Source organism: Cervus canadensis, chromosome 7 (genome assembly GCF_019320065.1).
Source record: "Cervus canadensis isolate Bull #8, Minnesota chromosome 7, ASM1932006v1, whole genome shotgun sequence".
In the NCBI taxonomy this organism is placed as follows: Eukaryota; Metazoa; Chordata; class Mammalia; order Artiodactyla; family Cervidae; genus Cervus; species Cervus canadensis.
The window spans coordinates 14,934,302-14,952,379 of NC_057392.1; the positions used below are offsets into that span (position 1 = coordinate 14,934,302).

The window sequence follows — 18,078 nt, forward strand, 5'->3', positions numbered from 1 at the left end:
CCAGGTTGTTTCCTTAGCCAGTTCCATCTTAAATAGATGAAGCAGAGCCACCCATCAGTTTAGGCTTTATCTGAAGTAGCCAAGTCCAAACTAAATACATTTTCAATTTAGAACATTAATTTAAGCCAGTCAAGTCATTTTACTTTATATTAATATTTTCCTTCTCATTGCATTAAAATTAAACCCTAAAACAAAAATAGAGCCTCTAAAATCTGTTCCTCAGGAATATTATTCTAAGTAAATAAACACACACACACTTTTTAAAGACACCATTTCAAAAGTAATGCTTTTGAATTTCCTAAAATGACTTTACTCATTATTTTACATTTGGCTTACATGCGTGAAGGAGAAAGGATATTTGAATGATGGTCCCAAGGCCAAATATTTACTTGGAAAAGAAAGAATATAAATAAACACATCAATTGATGTGTCAGTCATCCCATGACCAACTAGGAGAGAGAATGGCTTTAACTCTAGACTCTGGCATCCAGTTGAAACCATCTCTAGAACCTGTTTCATCTTTATTCGTGCTGGTAAAGTAGCATGGTGTTTTCTAGATGTGTTGCATCTGCAAGTTGCAAATCTACAGGACTCTAAAGAGTGTTATTTGAATATGATTTCTTCTTTTATAGTAAGTGGTTTCTGCAGGACCTGAGAGTTTGTTCAGGTTTTCTGAAGATACCAGAATTAAAGCCTTACATATTCCTCTTGTCCTCAGAACAAATATCACACCTATACTTTCAATATTCCAATAAGTTACCCCCTGCCCCCGGGAGGTATGCAGAACATTCTTACATTTCTAATTTTGTTCCAGTTTTGAGGTAGGAGATAGATGGACCCCAGGACTGGACAGCTGGTGTATATGTCAGGTGGAGTAGAATTGAAGCTTTAGTCTCATCTAAACACTCCTCCAGAGGAAAAGGGGATGACAGAGGATGAGATGGCTGGATGGCATCACCAACTCGATGAACTTGAGTTTGAGTAAACTCCGGGAGTTGGTGATGGACAGGGAGGCCCGGCATGCTGCGATTCATGGGGTCGCAAAGAGTCGGACACGACTGAGCGACTGAACTGAACTGAACTGAAACACTCCAAGGACAAAGCTAGTGGCAGAAGCTGAGCTCTGCTGACATAAAGATATAAGATGGCCACTCCTGAGGTCAAGGAAAATTTCCATGTCAGCACATGCTCACAAAGGCTCCTTGGGGGTCAAAAAAGGAAGGGTACCACACCATAATAAGTTTGGGCATATCCTCACAGGCTTCTGCAGTGGGATCCATCTTAGCAAAAAGTTGCACACGCATCTTGGGAAGAGTCTTAGGACTGATCAGGTGTGAAAAAAAACAATGAAAAACCAACATAATTGGCCAAAGGTAAACAAAGACCCAGAAGGCCTGTTTTATATAAGGGATTTAAATCACCTTTTTACTGTGCTCCTCCTCATTAGAGAGGACTCCCACACCCTTTCTCTGTGGGTGTGTATTTCTGCCTAGCTTCTCACTTATAGAAACTACTTCTGTGTGTGTTCTCCCATTGGTTGTGCTAATAATAAACTTTGTACCTGTTTTTAAAATTTTTGCCTCTTTGAAACATTCTTGCTTTCAAAGGAGGGGAAGAGCCTGGGAATTTCGCCCCTTGCCACTAGTCCCTGTTGGTCTACTGGTTAGGATTCCTGGTTTTCATTCAGGCTACCCAGGTTCGATTCCTGGACAGAGAACTAAGATTTCTCTTCAGGACTGTTCACTACTGTTTCTCTGAGATCAGTCTGATACTTGTTCCCTGAATTCCAATTCTTTGATCCCAAGTAAGTGCTTTCTGCTTGATTACTGCTTCCTCGGTTTATGTAGGTTGACAAGGTTTATGGCAGGTAGAGGCAGGGCCCAGTGAAGAAATAGGAGTTGCCTGAAGTTGAGGTCTCTGAAACATACAATTATCACCCAAACCCTATTTCCCTCAAAGATGGGGGTGAAGCCAGTTTATAGTCTCAAAGCACCATCCATCTGGAAAAAAGATGTTCTGCCTTCTCTGCAGAGCTCTGCATTCACCCTAATTGATAATGTCCTCAGTACCTTTATGGTTGCTTATGGCACACTCCATGGACCAGTCTTGGGAGATAACGGGGGCAACCAGCTCAACAAACTTCGTCAAAGGGCAGCTGAGGGTGCAGCCAGGTAGCGTGAGGGGATGTGGTTCATATCGTGTCTCATTCCGATAGTACATCTCTACGAAGTATTCTCTGGTGGAGGAAGGTGGAGGGAATAGAGGGAAGAACTCTGTTAGATCTGTGCTGTTGACCTGCCAATGAAATTCTTTCTACCTGTTCTATACCATGTCAGATGAAGGACTAGTGGAAGAATTTATGGGAATGAGTAGCTATTAGCCAGTTTAGCTGTGGGAAGAGGGGGATTGGGGTAGGTGGGCCTGATTGGGAGGGTGGAAATGGGAGAGTTGGTTTGTTAGATGACCAGGGGCATGTGAGGTGGGACCTGGGATGCTGAGTTAGAGAAAGAGCTGAGACACAATGGTTGGGGGACTTGGGGGTGATTTGGTGAACCTTTAGGTAAGAAGTAGGGCACAGGTGGGATGTTGGGGTTTCTTTCTCCTATTCTGTCCCTTTCATGCTTCTGATTTGCTCTGTCCTTTTGTCCTTTTTTCTCTCTCAGTATTTCTTCCAGTCTTCCCCCTGAATGAATGTATCTTCCCTGTCCTTAACCAGGCCAGAAACATGAAACTGAATAATACATATAAGAAAAACTAACAGCATGACATCCGTTCCCATCACAAATAGAAGGGGAAAAAGTGGAGGCAGAGGAAGTTTTTCTCTTCTTGGGCTCTAAAATCACTTGTGGATGGTGATTGCAGCCATGAAATTAGAAGATGATTACTTCTTGGAAGGAAAGCTATGACAAACCTAGACAGTGTATTAAAAAGCAAAGACATCACTTTGCCATCAAAGGACCATATAGTCAAAGCTATAGTATTTCCAGTAGTCATGTAAGGTAGAACACCAAAGAATCGATGCTTTCGAACTGTGGTGCTGGAGAAGACTCTTGAGAGTTCCTTGGACTGCAAGGAGATCAAACAGGTCAATCCTAAAGGAAATCAACCCTGAATATTTATTGGAAGGACTGGTACTGAAGCTGAAGCTCCAATGCTTTGGCCACCTGATGCGAAGAACTGACTAATTGGAAAAGACCCTGATGCTGGGAAAGATTGAAGGCAGAAGGAAAAGAGGGTGACAAAGGATGAGATGGTTGGATGGCATCACCAATTCAATGGACATGAACTTGGGCAATCTCCCGGAGATAGTGAGGGACAGGGAGGCCTGGTGTGCTACAGTCCATGGGGTCACAAAGAGTTAGACACGACTTAGTGAATGAACAGCAACAAATGTGCTTGAATATACAGCAAGACATAAAAATGATACCCCTGAAAGAGAGGGTGAGTGTATACTCAAGTCCTTACATCTGCTGATGTTGAGAAGGGCTCTCCCACTACTTTATTTCATAAAACAATATATTGCTTAAGGAAGGACCACTGTCCCAAATCAACCTTGTAAAGCTAGTACAGGATCCCTGTAGAAGTCACCTGCCAAAGAGACTTGGGATAGTAATCACACAACTGCAACTTTTGGATGTTGTTACAAACAAGCATTTTTAAAAACATCACTTTAAGAAACCATATGTGTGCTAAGTTGCTTCAGTCATGTCCAACATTTTGAGACCCTATGGACTGTAGCCCGCCAGGCTTCTCTGTCCATAGGGATTCTCCAGGCAAGAATACTGGAGTGGGTTGCTGTGTCTTCCTCCAGGGGATCTTCCCAAACCAGGGATCAAACCTGCGTCTCTCATGTCTCCTGCTTTGGTGGGTGGGCTCTTTACCACTAGTGCCACCTGGGAAGCCCAAGAAGCCATATAAAAAGTAGTAATTACAAATATTCACTTCTATGTTCCTAAAAACTCCTCTAATATTGTATGAATGAGTACCTATATCTTGTATAACTTTTTCAGTGACAGTACCCTTTATCTCATGGTAACATGGCAAAGAGGACTAATAGTTCATCAAAATTCATGATTCTCTTTCCATCAAATAAGGTTACAGCTGAGAAGTGAATACACTTCCCAGACTCCCTTGCACTTAGGAGGGAACAAGTGACTAATTTTAGCGAGTAGAACTGACATATTTTCCTTCTGGGCTGAGGTGCTTGATAAGCAGTTTGCCTTCTTCACCCTCTCATTCTTTCCTACATGCTCTCTGCAGACGAGGAGGGCACTTTTGAAAACTGTAGGTCCAAAAGTGGAACTCCCCAGTTCACAAATCACCATGTGTGAATCACACCATGGATGAGTCACTTCCTGTTGGCCAGGAACATCTACACTGGACGGTTAGATGAACGAGAAAGAAATCTCCATTGAGTTAAGCCTCTGAGATTTGAGGTTCATTTGTGCAGCAGCCAAAATTACCCTTATAATTAATATATTTGGAAAATATTTTTAGGGGACTTAAAATTGGCTTGAGTGGTAAGATACAAGTTAAGGTGCATACAGAGAGTTTGAATAAGTATTTCATAAAATATTTATTTCATAATAAGTATTTCATAAAATACTTATTTCATAATAAGTATTTTCATAAGCATTTCATAAAATATGAAAGTGAGAAGAAGCACTATTTTTTAACTTAGTGAATTATTTTATATAGTATATGATTTTAAGTTTATGTACTTAACCAAAAAATAGAATATTTTTAGAATATATTTAGCTACCTTATCTACAGCCTTAAAAACTTGTCTGTTTAATGTAAATAAAAATCTAAAAATTTTCTTTTTCTCTTTATTTTCTAATATGGATAAAGTGGTATCAACTTACACTCAGGATCACCTAATTTGCAGGTATATACTTTATACCTGTATTTGGTAACTTAGATTCTCCTTGCTCTTAATTTAAAAGTAAGCACTTTTAAATTTTGATCCTCCTCTAGAGTGTTAAAAAATCCCAATATAACAACAAATTTGACTTCTACCTGTGAGTGACCCTTGGTTACTTTTTTCTGTATAGGTCAGTGTCTCTCAGATGAAAAATGCCCCAAACTTGATGCATAACATGAATTTATTCAAGCTATTCAGTGAGACAAAATGCTGTAGCACTCTAAATAAAAGCAAGCTCAGGACTACTGGGTGCAGAAACCAGAGAGGAGAGGCCAAGAAAAGTGGGTAGTTTCTTTTGTCACATCCCAAAGTGACAGTGCCTACTCCTAGAGTTGATCCTGGAATTGTCACTGGATTTATTAACTCTGTGCCTGGAGCCAGTCTTCAAACTGGGTCTTTTGCAGAGCTTTTTATTGACAGAGCACTTGATGCCCATGTCTTTGCATTCCCATTTTTGGCCCTGTTTGGATTTTCTCCATGTTATGGGCATTATCTCTCCATTCTGACTCTAGATATTTGAGAACAAAGGTTGCTAAGACCACATTTTAGTTCTAGCTCTTTATGCTTAGCACACAGTTAGAAGTTCAAAGGAGAATGAACATACTTTTTCCCTAGTGGCAGAACTCACTTTCTTTGTAAGCAGTGAAGATTTTGGTTGAGAACGGGCCTCTGTGTTGCTACTTTCCTATTCTACAAATTCAGGTAGCCAGAAACCTACAGCCAGGACTGCAAAATTTGCCAAAAAAAAATGCAGGATACCTTGTTTAAAAATTACTAAGAATTTCAAAATGGCAACACTGAATCGTTAAACCAAGCACAGGCTCTTCTGAGCACGGGCCTTATATAACTGCAGTCAGATGGTCCCGACTGCAGCTATTGTGAATGACTTGAGGGGAGAGCAAAATGCACCTCCCCAGCTAACCCTGAAATAAAACTCTGGAGTCCCTGCTCTAACTCAGTCCTTGCATTGTGATTATCCCATCAATAATATCCACGAGGTCTCTTCTTCCCAACAAGAATGCCAGTGTCACAGCAGACACAAATTTTTGCTACGACCTTGGCTATGGTGGCCAACTCTTCCTGGTTTGCCCAGGGCTTTACTGGTTTTAACAATGAAACTTCTATGTTCTGGGACCCCCCCCCCCCCCCCCCCCCCCCCAGTTCTGGGTAAACTAGGACATTTGGTCTCTCTAGTCGTGGCCTTTCTAGTGGGCTTCAGCCACTTGGTCAGCTGGGGAGGGCCACACCAGATTGCAAAGTTGTGAACGCTATGCAGAGGAATACTTTAAGAATCCTACCTGGTGGATATGAATAACCATAAGTTTCATGGATATGTTTGAAGTCTTTAACTGAAAGAACATTATTTGTAACCAGCAACAAACAATTTCTTCTTGATATCTTCTACCACCCTGTGTTTTACAAGAGAACAGTGTAATGTCCACATCCTTCTTAGAATACCTTAATCTTTTTTTAAAAAAACACAATTTCTGTCGCTGATGGGGGGTGGGTTCTATCAAATTTTTCATCTACTGTGTCTGTATGTGATTCCCCAATTTAAGTCTTTATGAAAATAAAGAAAAAAAGAGTCATGACTAAGCAAAGATACAGTTATCATTCTCCCCCCAAATATAAAACCTAACCAACCAAATAGACAAGACAACCCTTAAGTCAATAATAACACAAATGATCATAGTACCTGGTTTCCAGGGGTATTAATTTTGAGAAACACCGCTTAGACACTTACCCCTCCTGGAAGTACAATTCCATCATGTGGCAGGACGCATAGGGAGGGAGGATTCCGTTGTAAACATCTAGCGCCATCTGCAGGGCACTCACAGTAGTGTCATGCTACAGAGATTTTGAAACAAACGTTTTTGATCTTTATCTCTTTCAAATTTACAGTCAATAGGTGTGTAACAAGCACTTGTAGAATACTATGGTGGTTTCTGATCCAACTAAATTTCCTATAACCCCAGTGACTTCAGAATAGAGAGAGAAAGGATGAATTTTGATTGTGCATCTCCTTGGTGCTAGGCAATGAGATTTACATACATACAATTATTTCCTTTAAAAAGAGGAAGAAACTGAGACCCAAAGAAATTGAGTAACTTGGGCAGAATTCCCTGGTGATCCAGTGGTTAGGACTCTGCACTCTCGATGCCAAGGGCTTGAGTTCAATCCCTAGTTGGGGAACTAAGATCCCACAAGCCATGTGGTGCAGCCAAAAAGAAAAAAAAAAAAAAGGGACCGGGGCGGAATTAAGTAGCTTACTTTACGTCATACATCTTCAAAATGGAAGAAAGTAAATCTGAGTCAAGTCTTCTGATTTTGTCCTATGCCTACCCCAGTAGAACATATCTCTGTTTTGGTGTGTTTCATTGATTTTCATTAAATTTTAAAATAACTTTGAGTACATTAATGCTAGATTATATTTGTTTTCTATAGATTAATGTCATCTGTGATTTTAAAGTTGGGGAAGAATATATGAGGTTACAAACATTTAGACAGAATGAAATGTAAGGAAGTAGAGAGTGTAGCTTAAAAATAATTGTTAAAGGTTTATTTTAGAATAGCCAGAAGGCATGGAGGACGGGTTTTCAATCCTAGTTTTGCCACTGATTAGCTATCTAATCTTAAGAAATCCTTAATTTTCATATGTATAAAATGGACCTAACATTTGGTTGCCTAAACTATATGGCAGTGTTTACATACTCCAAAGGGGTTAGAACCAATTCACTAGAGGAAAAAAAGGAGTTACAGATTTATGACTTGCCAGAAGTCATACAACAAGTTACAATTGGAAACCATATTAGAAACCAGAAAACCTGAAACTATCAACTAATTTTGGGCCTATCTTTCTCTCAGAGGCACTACACTTTGTTTCCTCCATGAAACTTTTCTCCAGTCTATACCATTTAGAACCCCAGATGATAAACTCTGCTTTATCTTTAATTGTTTCTTTCATCTTCTTGCAGAATGACACCATGGCTTTCTCCAGCCAGACCACATCTGAGAAATCCTCTGTCCTGCAGAAGTGGGTGGGAGCCTGACCCAGCCCTCCATATCCTGTTTCCCTGCTCATCCCAGATTCCATGGATACCCACTTCAGTGCATGGTATATCCCTGGAACTCTCTTTCCCTGGCTGCTGCTCCAACATAGATGTCTTCTCTGAGATCTCACTCTCTTTCCTTTCTTCACCCAAATATAACACTGACCTCAAGTTGGAGCTTTCCTTCCCCTCCCCTTTTTTTTCTATCCCTTCTGCCATCTGAGGATTCCTACTTGGATGTTGCCGGCATTTCAAACCCAATTGTATAATCAGTATATTCACCTGACCCATGACCACATCTGTTAATGGTTCTACCCTCCTTCCAGTCGTCAACACTTGAAACACCACCTTCATCTATGGCTTAACTTCCACACCACTGTCCTCCACCCACATTCCAGTCCATCACCAAGTCCTATACACTCAGCTTTTCTTATAACCTTTCTACTTCTTTTCCCTTGCTATTTTCCCTCTAATTTTAGTTTGGAACAGAAAAGATGTTTCCTTTCTATGAGTGAGTCACCAAATCATTGGCTCGTGTGACATTGCTATTCTGCTATGCAGGGTGTTTATATGCTTACTTTTCTTGTCAGAGAAAAAAGTGAAAGTTGCTCAGTTGTGTCCAACTCTTTGCGACCCCATGGACTATACAGTCCATGGAATTCTCTAGGCCAGAATACTGGAGTGGGTAGCCAATCCCTTCTCCAGGGGATCTTCCCAACCCAGGGATTTAAACCCAGCTCTCCTGCATTGCAGGTGGATTCTTTACCGGCTGAGCCACAAGAGAAGCCCAAGAATACTGGAGTGGGTAGCCGATCCCTTCTCCAGCGGGTCTTCCTGACCCAGGAATCAAACCGGGGTCTCCTGCATTGCATGCGGATTCTTTACCAACTGAGCCATCAGGGATTGGGTTGTAAATTCCTTGAGACCCAGAATTATATATTTAACTAAAAAATTTTGAACATCTGATACAGAAATGATGATGAAGAAGTTGAGGCCCCTCCTGAGAGAGCTCATACACTTGAACAGATGTTGAATGGAGACAGAATACTTACTGCAGAATACATAATGAGTTTTCTGTGGTTTGATGGCTGAGTTGCACTCTTCATGTGATTGAGGATTTCATTGATCAGGACACCTTTATGAAGACAGATCAACAATGGAGCTGAACCAAATGTGGGCTTATATTTCAGTTCATAAGCTTTTTGCTCGTTCGTATAGAGATTCTCTCTGCCAGGATTCTCAAGACTTAAGAAGGGAGGGCAAGAACTCATTTTGGTGGAGCATCTGCTATGTACTAGTAGCATGATTTACATACATTATCTACTGAATCCTGACTTCCATCCCCCATTCAGAGGTTAGGAAGCTGAGGCTCAGAGTCATTAAGTGACTCACTCACTGGGGAAGGAGAGCTGGATTGGCACATTAAAGTTTGATTCTACCCGATTTTGTTAAAACTCAAGTTAGGAGGTTGATGAACTTGGAAGGAATTTCGGATGGCTTTTTCCAGATAGCTGTTAACCAGTGCTCTGTTCAGGGCAGGTCTGAAATGACAGTGCGGCATACACCTCTCTGTCTTCATCCCTCTGGTAGCCACACCTGGGTGAAGCCAGGGGAGAAAGCATCTCTCTGGATGTCTGCACAGGGCATGGACTGTGTTCTGTGGACCATTGCTCCAGGTTACACTAGCTTTCACTCTTGGGAGGCAGCCAGAACCTTCAGAGTTCATCTAGGGCTCTAACTGTTGTCAGTAGAGGAAACAGTTTGCCCTTCGCCCCTGTTGCTCCTAAGGTGGTAAAAGGCAGACGGACAGAGAGCAGAGTCTCCATCCTCTCAGCAGATGCTGATGCTGAAGGTACCTGTGGTGCAGGTGTTGTTCTGAGGAGGTGCTGCCTCAGGGGCTTCCACACCCTCCCCTGAGGACTCCTTGTGTCTTATTGGTCATCTCTCTACACTGCCTGTGGTCTCCTCACTTGAGGATGACCAGTTTTCTTCTGTAATGAGCGGGGCATTGATGTTAACAGATTGATTATAATCCTAGACTCTATGGTCCACTTTGCAAAACACACACTGAACAGCTACCACAAGTCAATTAGACATGGCTCCTGTCCTCAAAAATCTCATAAAACAGTGAGAAGAGACTGTCCCGTTGTCTGTGTACCACCATAAGCACAAAGAGGAATGAATTAAGGAGGGAGATGATTGGCATCTGTGGCTGCTGGGATGTCTTTAACTGGGAAGGAGGGAGCTGGAGGCTACACCTCCCATAGGTCTGCATCCCTCTGCCTCAGGGCAGGCTGGCCTCTGGGAACCCTTTAGACCTGTATCTTGAGCTTCAGGCCACAATAGAAGTAAACTCTGTGTAAGAGGGTTCCCTTTTCTCCACACCCTCTCCAGCATTTATTGCTTGTAGACTTTTGGATAGCAGCCATCCTGACTGGCGTGTAATGGTATATTATCTATGGTGAAACAGATCCCCAGCCCAGGTGGGATGCATGAGACAAGTGCTCGGGCCTGGTGCACTGGGAAGACCCAGAGGAATCGGGTGGAGAGGGAGGTGGGAGGGGGATCGGGATGGGGAATACGTGTAAATCTATGGCTGATTCATATCAATGTACGACAAAACCCACTGGAAAAAAACAATAAATAAAGGAAATCAGTTCTGAAAAAAAAAAAAAAATTAGGATCCATGGGAAAAAAAAAAAAGAAGTAAACTCTGTGGCTGAGTTTCTGGGGGTGATGACAGGCAGTCACCTTCCATCAGCGATTTGTTCCTTGTCAGTTCTTTTGTGGTGGCTCAGATGGTAAAGAATCCTCCTGCAATGTGGGAAGCCTGGGTTCATCTTTGGGTTGGGAAGATCCCCTGGAGGAGGGCATGGCAACCCACTGCAGTATTCTTGCCTGGAGAATCCCCATGGACAGAGGAGCCTGGTGGGCTACAGTCCATGGGGTCGCAGAGTCAGACACGACTGAGTGACTAAGCGCAGCACAGCATATCTGAAAGGAGATATTCTACACTGACCAAGATGCATTCTCTATAACACTTAGCTAATTAACATCAATTAATTAGTTAATCAATAGACATGGATTTAGTTCAATTAGCAACTTGTTCCTTGTCAGTAGGTGTCTTTGCAGCAACCTTCAGTGTGGATGATGGAATAGATCAGCTCTTGGTTCTGTGGTGGTTTCCCAGCTTGTCCCAGGAGAAAATAGGGGTAATTGTCATAAGCACCTACAGACTCTGGCAGGCCAATAGTCAAGTTATATATGAAGGGGAACTGAAGCTCAGAGAGGTTCAGCAACTTGCCCAAGATCACACAGCTAGTACGCAGAGGGGCTGAGTTTCTCTGAACTCAGCAGGTCCAGCTTCAAAACCTATCCTCTTAATTATTAGGCCATACTGTAGCATAAGCTAGCACCCAAGCTCCCTGGTGCATCATTTATTAAACCTGCACACACTGGACAAAATATCATTATTTGAGGATACAAACTTCACTTCTCTCTCTTGGGCTACAGCAGGAGTTGGCAAATTTGTTCTGTGAAAGTTATATGATTTATGCTATTCTCTCAAATCATCCTACCCTCGCCTTCACTGAAACATGTGTATTACCATATATGAAATAGATCGCCAGTCCAGGTTTGATGCATAAGACAGGGGTGCATCAGTGCACTGGGATGACCCTGAGGGATGGGATGGGGAGGGGGGTGGGAGGGGGGTTCAGGATGGTGGACACATGTACACCCATGGCTGATTCATGTCAATGTATGGCAGAAACCACTACAATATTGTAAAATAATTAGCCTCCAATTAAAATAAATTAATTTTTTAAAAAAGAAAGAAAGAAAAAAAGTTATATGATTTAGACTCTGTGGGCCATGTGTTCCATCACAACCATTTATTCTCAAGTGGAAGCACAAAAGCAGCTAAATATGCTGCATAAATGCATGAGTGTGACTGAGCTTCAGTAGCATTTTACTAATAAAAAATAGGTGGCAGCAGGCCAGATTTGGCCTGCAGGCTGTAGTTTGCCAATCTCTGGTCTTCAGCAAGAAGCAGTTTCCATGAAAACAAACAGGTACATGTGCATGTCACTCAGTCGTGTTCGACTCTTCGCATGCCCGTGGATTGTAGTCTGTCAGGCTCCTCTGTCCATGGGATTTCCCAGGCAAGAATACTGGAGTTGGTTGCCATTTCCTCCTCCAGGGGATCCTCTCAACCCCAGGATTGACTGAATCCGTATCTCCAGTTTCTCCTGCATTGGCAGGCAGATTCTTTACCACTGAGCCACCTGGGAAGCCCTAATACAAACAGGACCAGGCATATATTCCTAAATTAGTCTTAGGAATTAGTCTAGAGATTTCCTTGTGTGTGTGTGTGCCGGGGGTGGGGTGGGGTGGGGTGTTTTAGTGGTGAAGGCAGTGGGAGGAGGAGATTACTGAACAGTGTCACCCTTGAAACCAACTGATGGAACAGAAGTTCTGGCAAAGGTAAGAAGATGCTGGTCAAAGTCCTGATGTTCCCTTGTGACTCTGTCACCAAACTGTTCATGCTTTCTCTGCAGCATTAGGTTCAGGGGCTTTATAACTCAACAAGAGTTGACAAATCTCTCTTGCTTTGCCAGATCTGAACAATAGGTTGAAATGTGGCTTGGCAGGAATTATGAAGATAACAACTTCCTGGCTCATTAATAGTACTGAGCTTCCCCTAGAAAATAGGACAGGTGTGTGCATATGAGTGCTAACTTTTGGAGTCTAAGACCCAGAGAATACTTTAGGGAGGAACTCTGATAGAATATAGTTTAATGCACTCACCAGATGGGGAAACTGAGAGCCAGAGAGAGAAGATGACTTCCCCAAAATGCAATTTCTAGTAGTCAAAGGGAAAAAGTAAAGGAAATACAAGCAAGCTGTTGGGAAAAAAATCCCACATCTTATATTCAGATACAGACCCCTGCATCTATTAATAGATTCTTATAGACTCCTTCCTGGCTTTCCCTGGCCTTTTCTTCACTGTCTCCTACATCTAGAGAAGTGCTTCTGAAACTTTAATGGGATTTCATTAAAATGTAGATTTAGATTCAGCTGTTCTGGGGTGTGACCTGGAATTCCTCATTTTTTGTCAGAAGCTTGGTGATGCTGACTTTGCTGGTCCATGGATTTCATCTTGAGTAGCGAGGGGATGATTTTCTGAGCCCATCATGACTAGGTTGGGGGAAACAGAGTCCTGTTTTCACCATCTGAAGCATTTGGCCACCATACTGTTGGCCCCTGCTGGTTCAGGAATGAGACCTGGTAGTTGTGTGGTCACGGAGGCCCAGCTTCCACCTTCTGTGTCCTTGGTTGTTTGGTATGTAGGATTGAGTTGCATCCTGGTCTCTGTTCCTACATGTAGTCCATGTCCTACCTGCTAATTATTCCTAAGACACCAAGTTCCAACTATGACTCACCTCTGGGTGCTCTCCCATCCCCAAGGAAGGGCTGAATCTTGCTGCTCATGCCCTAAGCTTGGAGTGAGGACGTGTACATTCCATCAAATCTTCCTCTTTGTCTTGCAGCCAGGTCTCTGTAACAGCAGGCCTGTAGCTTGATCATTTCTTTATGATGCTGCCCTAAATTACTTGCCCCAAGTGCTATGTTCACCTCATATGAAATTACTCCCAGCTATCTGGACTTCATACCTCATTAGCTGTTCTTATTACAGGTTCCTTAACTCTTTATATGAGCTTTTGTAGCTCCTCTCCTGGTTAGTGACTTAAACTCTTTCTCTTGCTCTGCAGCCCTGAGTGAACATCCTTCTAGTCTGGTCCAACCCCCAGGATACTTTGTCTCTGTTTTCTCCTGGAAGTCTGTTGAATTTGTCCAACCTCATGGTGAATAGGGTCCAGCAATGGTTGGAGTCCTGATTATACTGTTTTCTTCCAACTGTGTGGAGTGTATGACTAAGAACATCTCCTGTGGCTTAAAATTTCTTCATTGTTATGACAGCCTGGCACAGTGGACTTCCTCTTGCTCTCCACCTTTAGTTTTAATGCCTATATGAACAGCATTTGAACCTGCCATATCCTCTTGGGTCTTGGCCTGCCACTCAGCTGCCCTCAGAGCCTCAGCACCTATCCCTGTCCTGCCTGGTCCTGGCTTCTTTCTTCTACCCACCTATCCTGATTACAAGGGTTAGGCTTCTGAATTATGATCGGATGACCTGTTCTACAACAGGTCAAATCCAGCTGAGAAGAGGCCTCACTGAAAAGTCAGCACCTTTTAACACCAATGAAAAAATTTGAGCAGTGTCATAAACTTGTCAATTGCAATACATATTAATCAACAGGGCAATAATTAGCCTGAAAATTACATTGTATTAACTTTAACAGTGGTTACAACCAAGGGTTTCTAGAAAATAGGCTGCTTTTGCCTTTCCTCCCACTTGAAAAATTCATCCAGTAAGCCACTCGGCATAATTGACTTTCATGGAACTCAGATACGAAATCCATGATTTTTTGATCTGGAAAGAATGAAAAGTATCATTTAGCATTAGCCCAAAGTTTCTGTTTTTCAGCTGGGAAAATTAAGGCCCAGAGTGAATAATTTTGATAATCATATAACACATAATGTTTGACAGTGTATTAGGTACTATTTGTGCTAAGCCTTTGGAATACATACATTCATTTTCATCCTTAATACCTAAGAAGTGAGTAGTATTATTATCCCCAATTTGCAGAATAGAAGCTGGTGGAATGATTATGTGTCTAATTCGAGGTCACATAGCTGATTAACAGTCGAACCTGGACTCAGACCCAGATCACTCAACAACAATTCTAATGCACTTCTCTCATTTTAAAAAATACTTACCCCCCTGCAATCTAGATTTTTCTTTCTGCTTATGAATTCCATAGAGGGACAGAAGGGACAATTCTGATATTTCTTTCAACTTAGTCATGGTGTCCTCTGTTGCCCAGGAGGGTAAAGTGAAATTATGAATGCCCTGTATCAAAGAAAAAGGAAGGAAATGTGTATTTTATTTCCGACTATCTTCTTTGTTGACTCTTTATCCCCCTTCTCCCATGAGAAGTACTGTGTCCAGCCTTTCTTGGGAGAGAGGGAGATTTCATGAAAGAGGAAATGAAAGTGAAGTAGCCTACAGAAGAATTGAGAGAGATGTAAAATACCTTTAGCCACATTGCAGAATAGCTCAGACTGAACTGTAGTAAGGAAAAAAACAAAACAAAACAAAACCCAAGACTTGAACCAAAAAATGGGCTCTTGTTTTTATTGAAGACTTTTATAAGACTAAAAAGTCTTCCTTGAAACAGATGCTGATGATATACTGAAAATGTTGGGAACGTTGAATGTGCTTGGGTCAATGACCTCTAATGTGGATGAGGGCAACAGGTACCATTTATTATCGAGTTGGAATTCTGAAAGTATCTTGCTCCTTAGACACTCACAATGCCCTTAAAATCAGAAGTGGATAGGAGTCATGCGGCTGGTCAGAATTTTGCCGCACGATTCAGTGAACTGGTTGGAAAAACAGAATTATGGTGGAGCATGATAATTAAGAAAAACACCATGAAACCCTGAAAAAAATAGTAATTTATCTAGCTACAAAGATTATTTCACATGCATTGTACAGCAAGAGAGAGATTCTTTCCTGATATATCAATTTTAATAGCCTGGTTCAAAATTTGCTTGTTTATTTCTATATCCAGAAATCAGGTAACTTTTTTCTTTTTATAAAATATTATAAAATCTTTAAATAAAGTATAACAACCTTGCTTTTTTCATTAAAGTCCATGACAGGAACCCAGAATTTCTAAGCGACTGAAAAATAACTGGCATGCACAGAAAAGCAATTTTGTTTACAATTTTCTAAAGGGTGAATACATAACTGACAGAGAGAAGCCAGAATTTTTAACTTAATATAAATGTCTTGACTTATATTTCAATGTCAAACTCTAAATAATATATCTTATAAAAGCAAAGGAAAGAGAATTCATCTGTTTCAAAATAGGCATAAGTCATCAGATTGCATGTTAATCTTTGATATTTTTACATTTACCTCACAAAATAAAGGGTCGTAGACTTTACTCCAAATTCCAAGAAGATCCTGGTCATGGTATCCTGTAAGTTTTGGCAAGACTTCTATAAAATCCTGAGACACACACAGAGGTAAAAAATTTATATCGGAGTTTCTCAACTTGAGCATTACTGATGTGTGGGCTAGCCAGTTCTTTTTTGTGGGGCCGCCCTGTGCACTGTAGGATGTTCAGCATCCTACCCACTAGAGGCCATATCACCCCTAGTCTCTCAGTTGTGACAACCCAAAATGTCTCCAGACACTGACAAAGGGTCCCTGTGAGGCAAACTCGCCCTCAGTGGGAACTGCTGTTCTTCACATACAAGTGCACCAGTAATACTGGCTATAACAATGACAACCCAAAGATTTTTACAAAGACTAATTATTTCTCATTTTTACATTAAACATTGTGGGTACCTGCTGGCAGTAGCCACATGTTCCTGGTGTGTCCTGGGACCAGACTGAGGTGTACTGCCTCAAATTCATTTTGGAAATTGGTGAAGTACAACTCATATGTAAATGAGTGGAAGGTGAGAAAGGAAACCATGTCTCAGGTCAAAGAACCCCAGGAAAACACAACAGAAATGGGACCTGGTTCTGGCTAGAAGTGTGAGATTTGGGTAGGATTCAAACATTTCTCCAGGTTCTGTATTATTCTTAGATTGTCATAGTAATGAGACCCATTGGCCAGCTATCAATGAATTGACAGAAATTTCTGGGAAGCCTTTGGAAGATATTGTTTGTCTAATTCATATATTTTCTAGGAAAATAAAATTTGTCAATATTAACCCAGATGAATTTCCATAAACTAAACAGAAGGAATTATTAAAGAGTCCCCAACTTCCCCCAACAAAACAAAGCAAAACAAAACTTCAGGACCAGATTATTTTATGGGGAAATTCTGTCAAACTTTTCAAGCGTAAGTTATTCTAGTGTTATTTTAACTAGTCTGGAGCATATAAAGAAAAAAAAAACTTTCAAAAAATTTGTGTAAGCATTGATATTGACAAAGACTGGCTAGAAGAGAAAACTATAGTCTGAAGTTACTTTGAATATCAATGCAAAAGGTCTAAGTAAACTATTAACAAATAATTCAATATCATACTAAAAGAAAGAGGCTTGAATCTAGACATGTAAAGATGGTTCAATAGTAGTAATCTATGAATATAATTAATCTTAGCAATTGATCCAAGAGAAAAGTAACTTAATTATACTAAAAATGTTGAAAAGACCTTTCAAACACCAGAACTGTTAAAAACACTCAAGAAGAAAGGAAAGATAGCCAATTCCTTAACTTGATAAAAGTATCTCTATCTGGTCAAAAGGCCAGCATGTTTAATAGGGAAATACTGCTAAAATCAGGACTAAGACAAGGATGCCCACTACCAATTCTATTACGTAGTACTGGACTGTAAGTACCAGCCAATACAAGTAGGCAAAATAAGTCAGAAATATAAATATTGGAAAAGTAGAGGTAAGCCATTATTATTTGTAAATATTATAAACCTGAGACAAATTTAACAGAAAAATCTGTATGAAGAAAACCTTAAAACAATCTTGAAGATAAGAAGAGATAGGAAAATATTTTGTGTTCTTGGAAAGGAAGACTATATAAATTTGCAACAAAGTTTCAAATTCTCCCTAATTTGTACATTTAATATGATCTCAGTAAAAACTTCCCTGGGCTTCCCTGGGCTTTCCTTGTGCTTCCATGGTAGCTCAGCTGGTAGAGAACCTGCCTGCAATGCAGGAGACCCAGATTCGATTCCTGGGTCGGGAAGATTCCCATGGTGAAGGGAACTGGCTACCTACTCCAGTATTCTGGCCTGGAGAATTCCATGGACTGCATAGGCCATGAGCGTCACAAACAGTTGGACACGACTGAGTGACTTTCACTAAAACACTGAAAAGTTAAGTGAAAACACAGCCATGAAAACTCAGAAAAAATTGAGAATGTGAAATGTCCAGCCTTTTAGATATTAAAGCATATATAACTTTTAATAATTATAACAGTGTGAATTTGTTTGATAAAATGA

At 41.0% G+C, this 18,078-nt stretch overlaps 1 protein-coding gene across 2 annotated transcripts in view; it reads right to left on the bottom strand.

The window, feature by feature from the left end:
• Positions 1-18,078, bottom strand: part of ACP3 (acid phosphatase 3) — a 53,450-nt gene that overhangs the window by 14,072 nt on the left and 21,300 nt on the right. The window contains exons 6-10 of one of the 2 annotated variants that reach the window (XM_043474093.1): positions 16,025-16,117; positions 14,818-14,950; positions 9,027-9,109; positions 6,669-6,772; positions 2,070-2,236 (exon numbers count right to left, since the gene is read on the bottom strand). In XM_043474093.1, coding sequence (XP_043330028.1) covers positions 2,070-2,236; positions 6,669-6,772; positions 9,027-9,109; positions 14,818-14,950; positions 16,025-16,117 — 580 coding nt within the window. The remainder of the gene's footprint in view (positions 1-2,069; positions 2,237-6,668; positions 6,773-9,026; positions 9,110-14,817; positions 14,951-16,024; positions 16,118-18,078) is intronic. The other variant, XM_043474094.1, reaches the window with a different exon arrangement.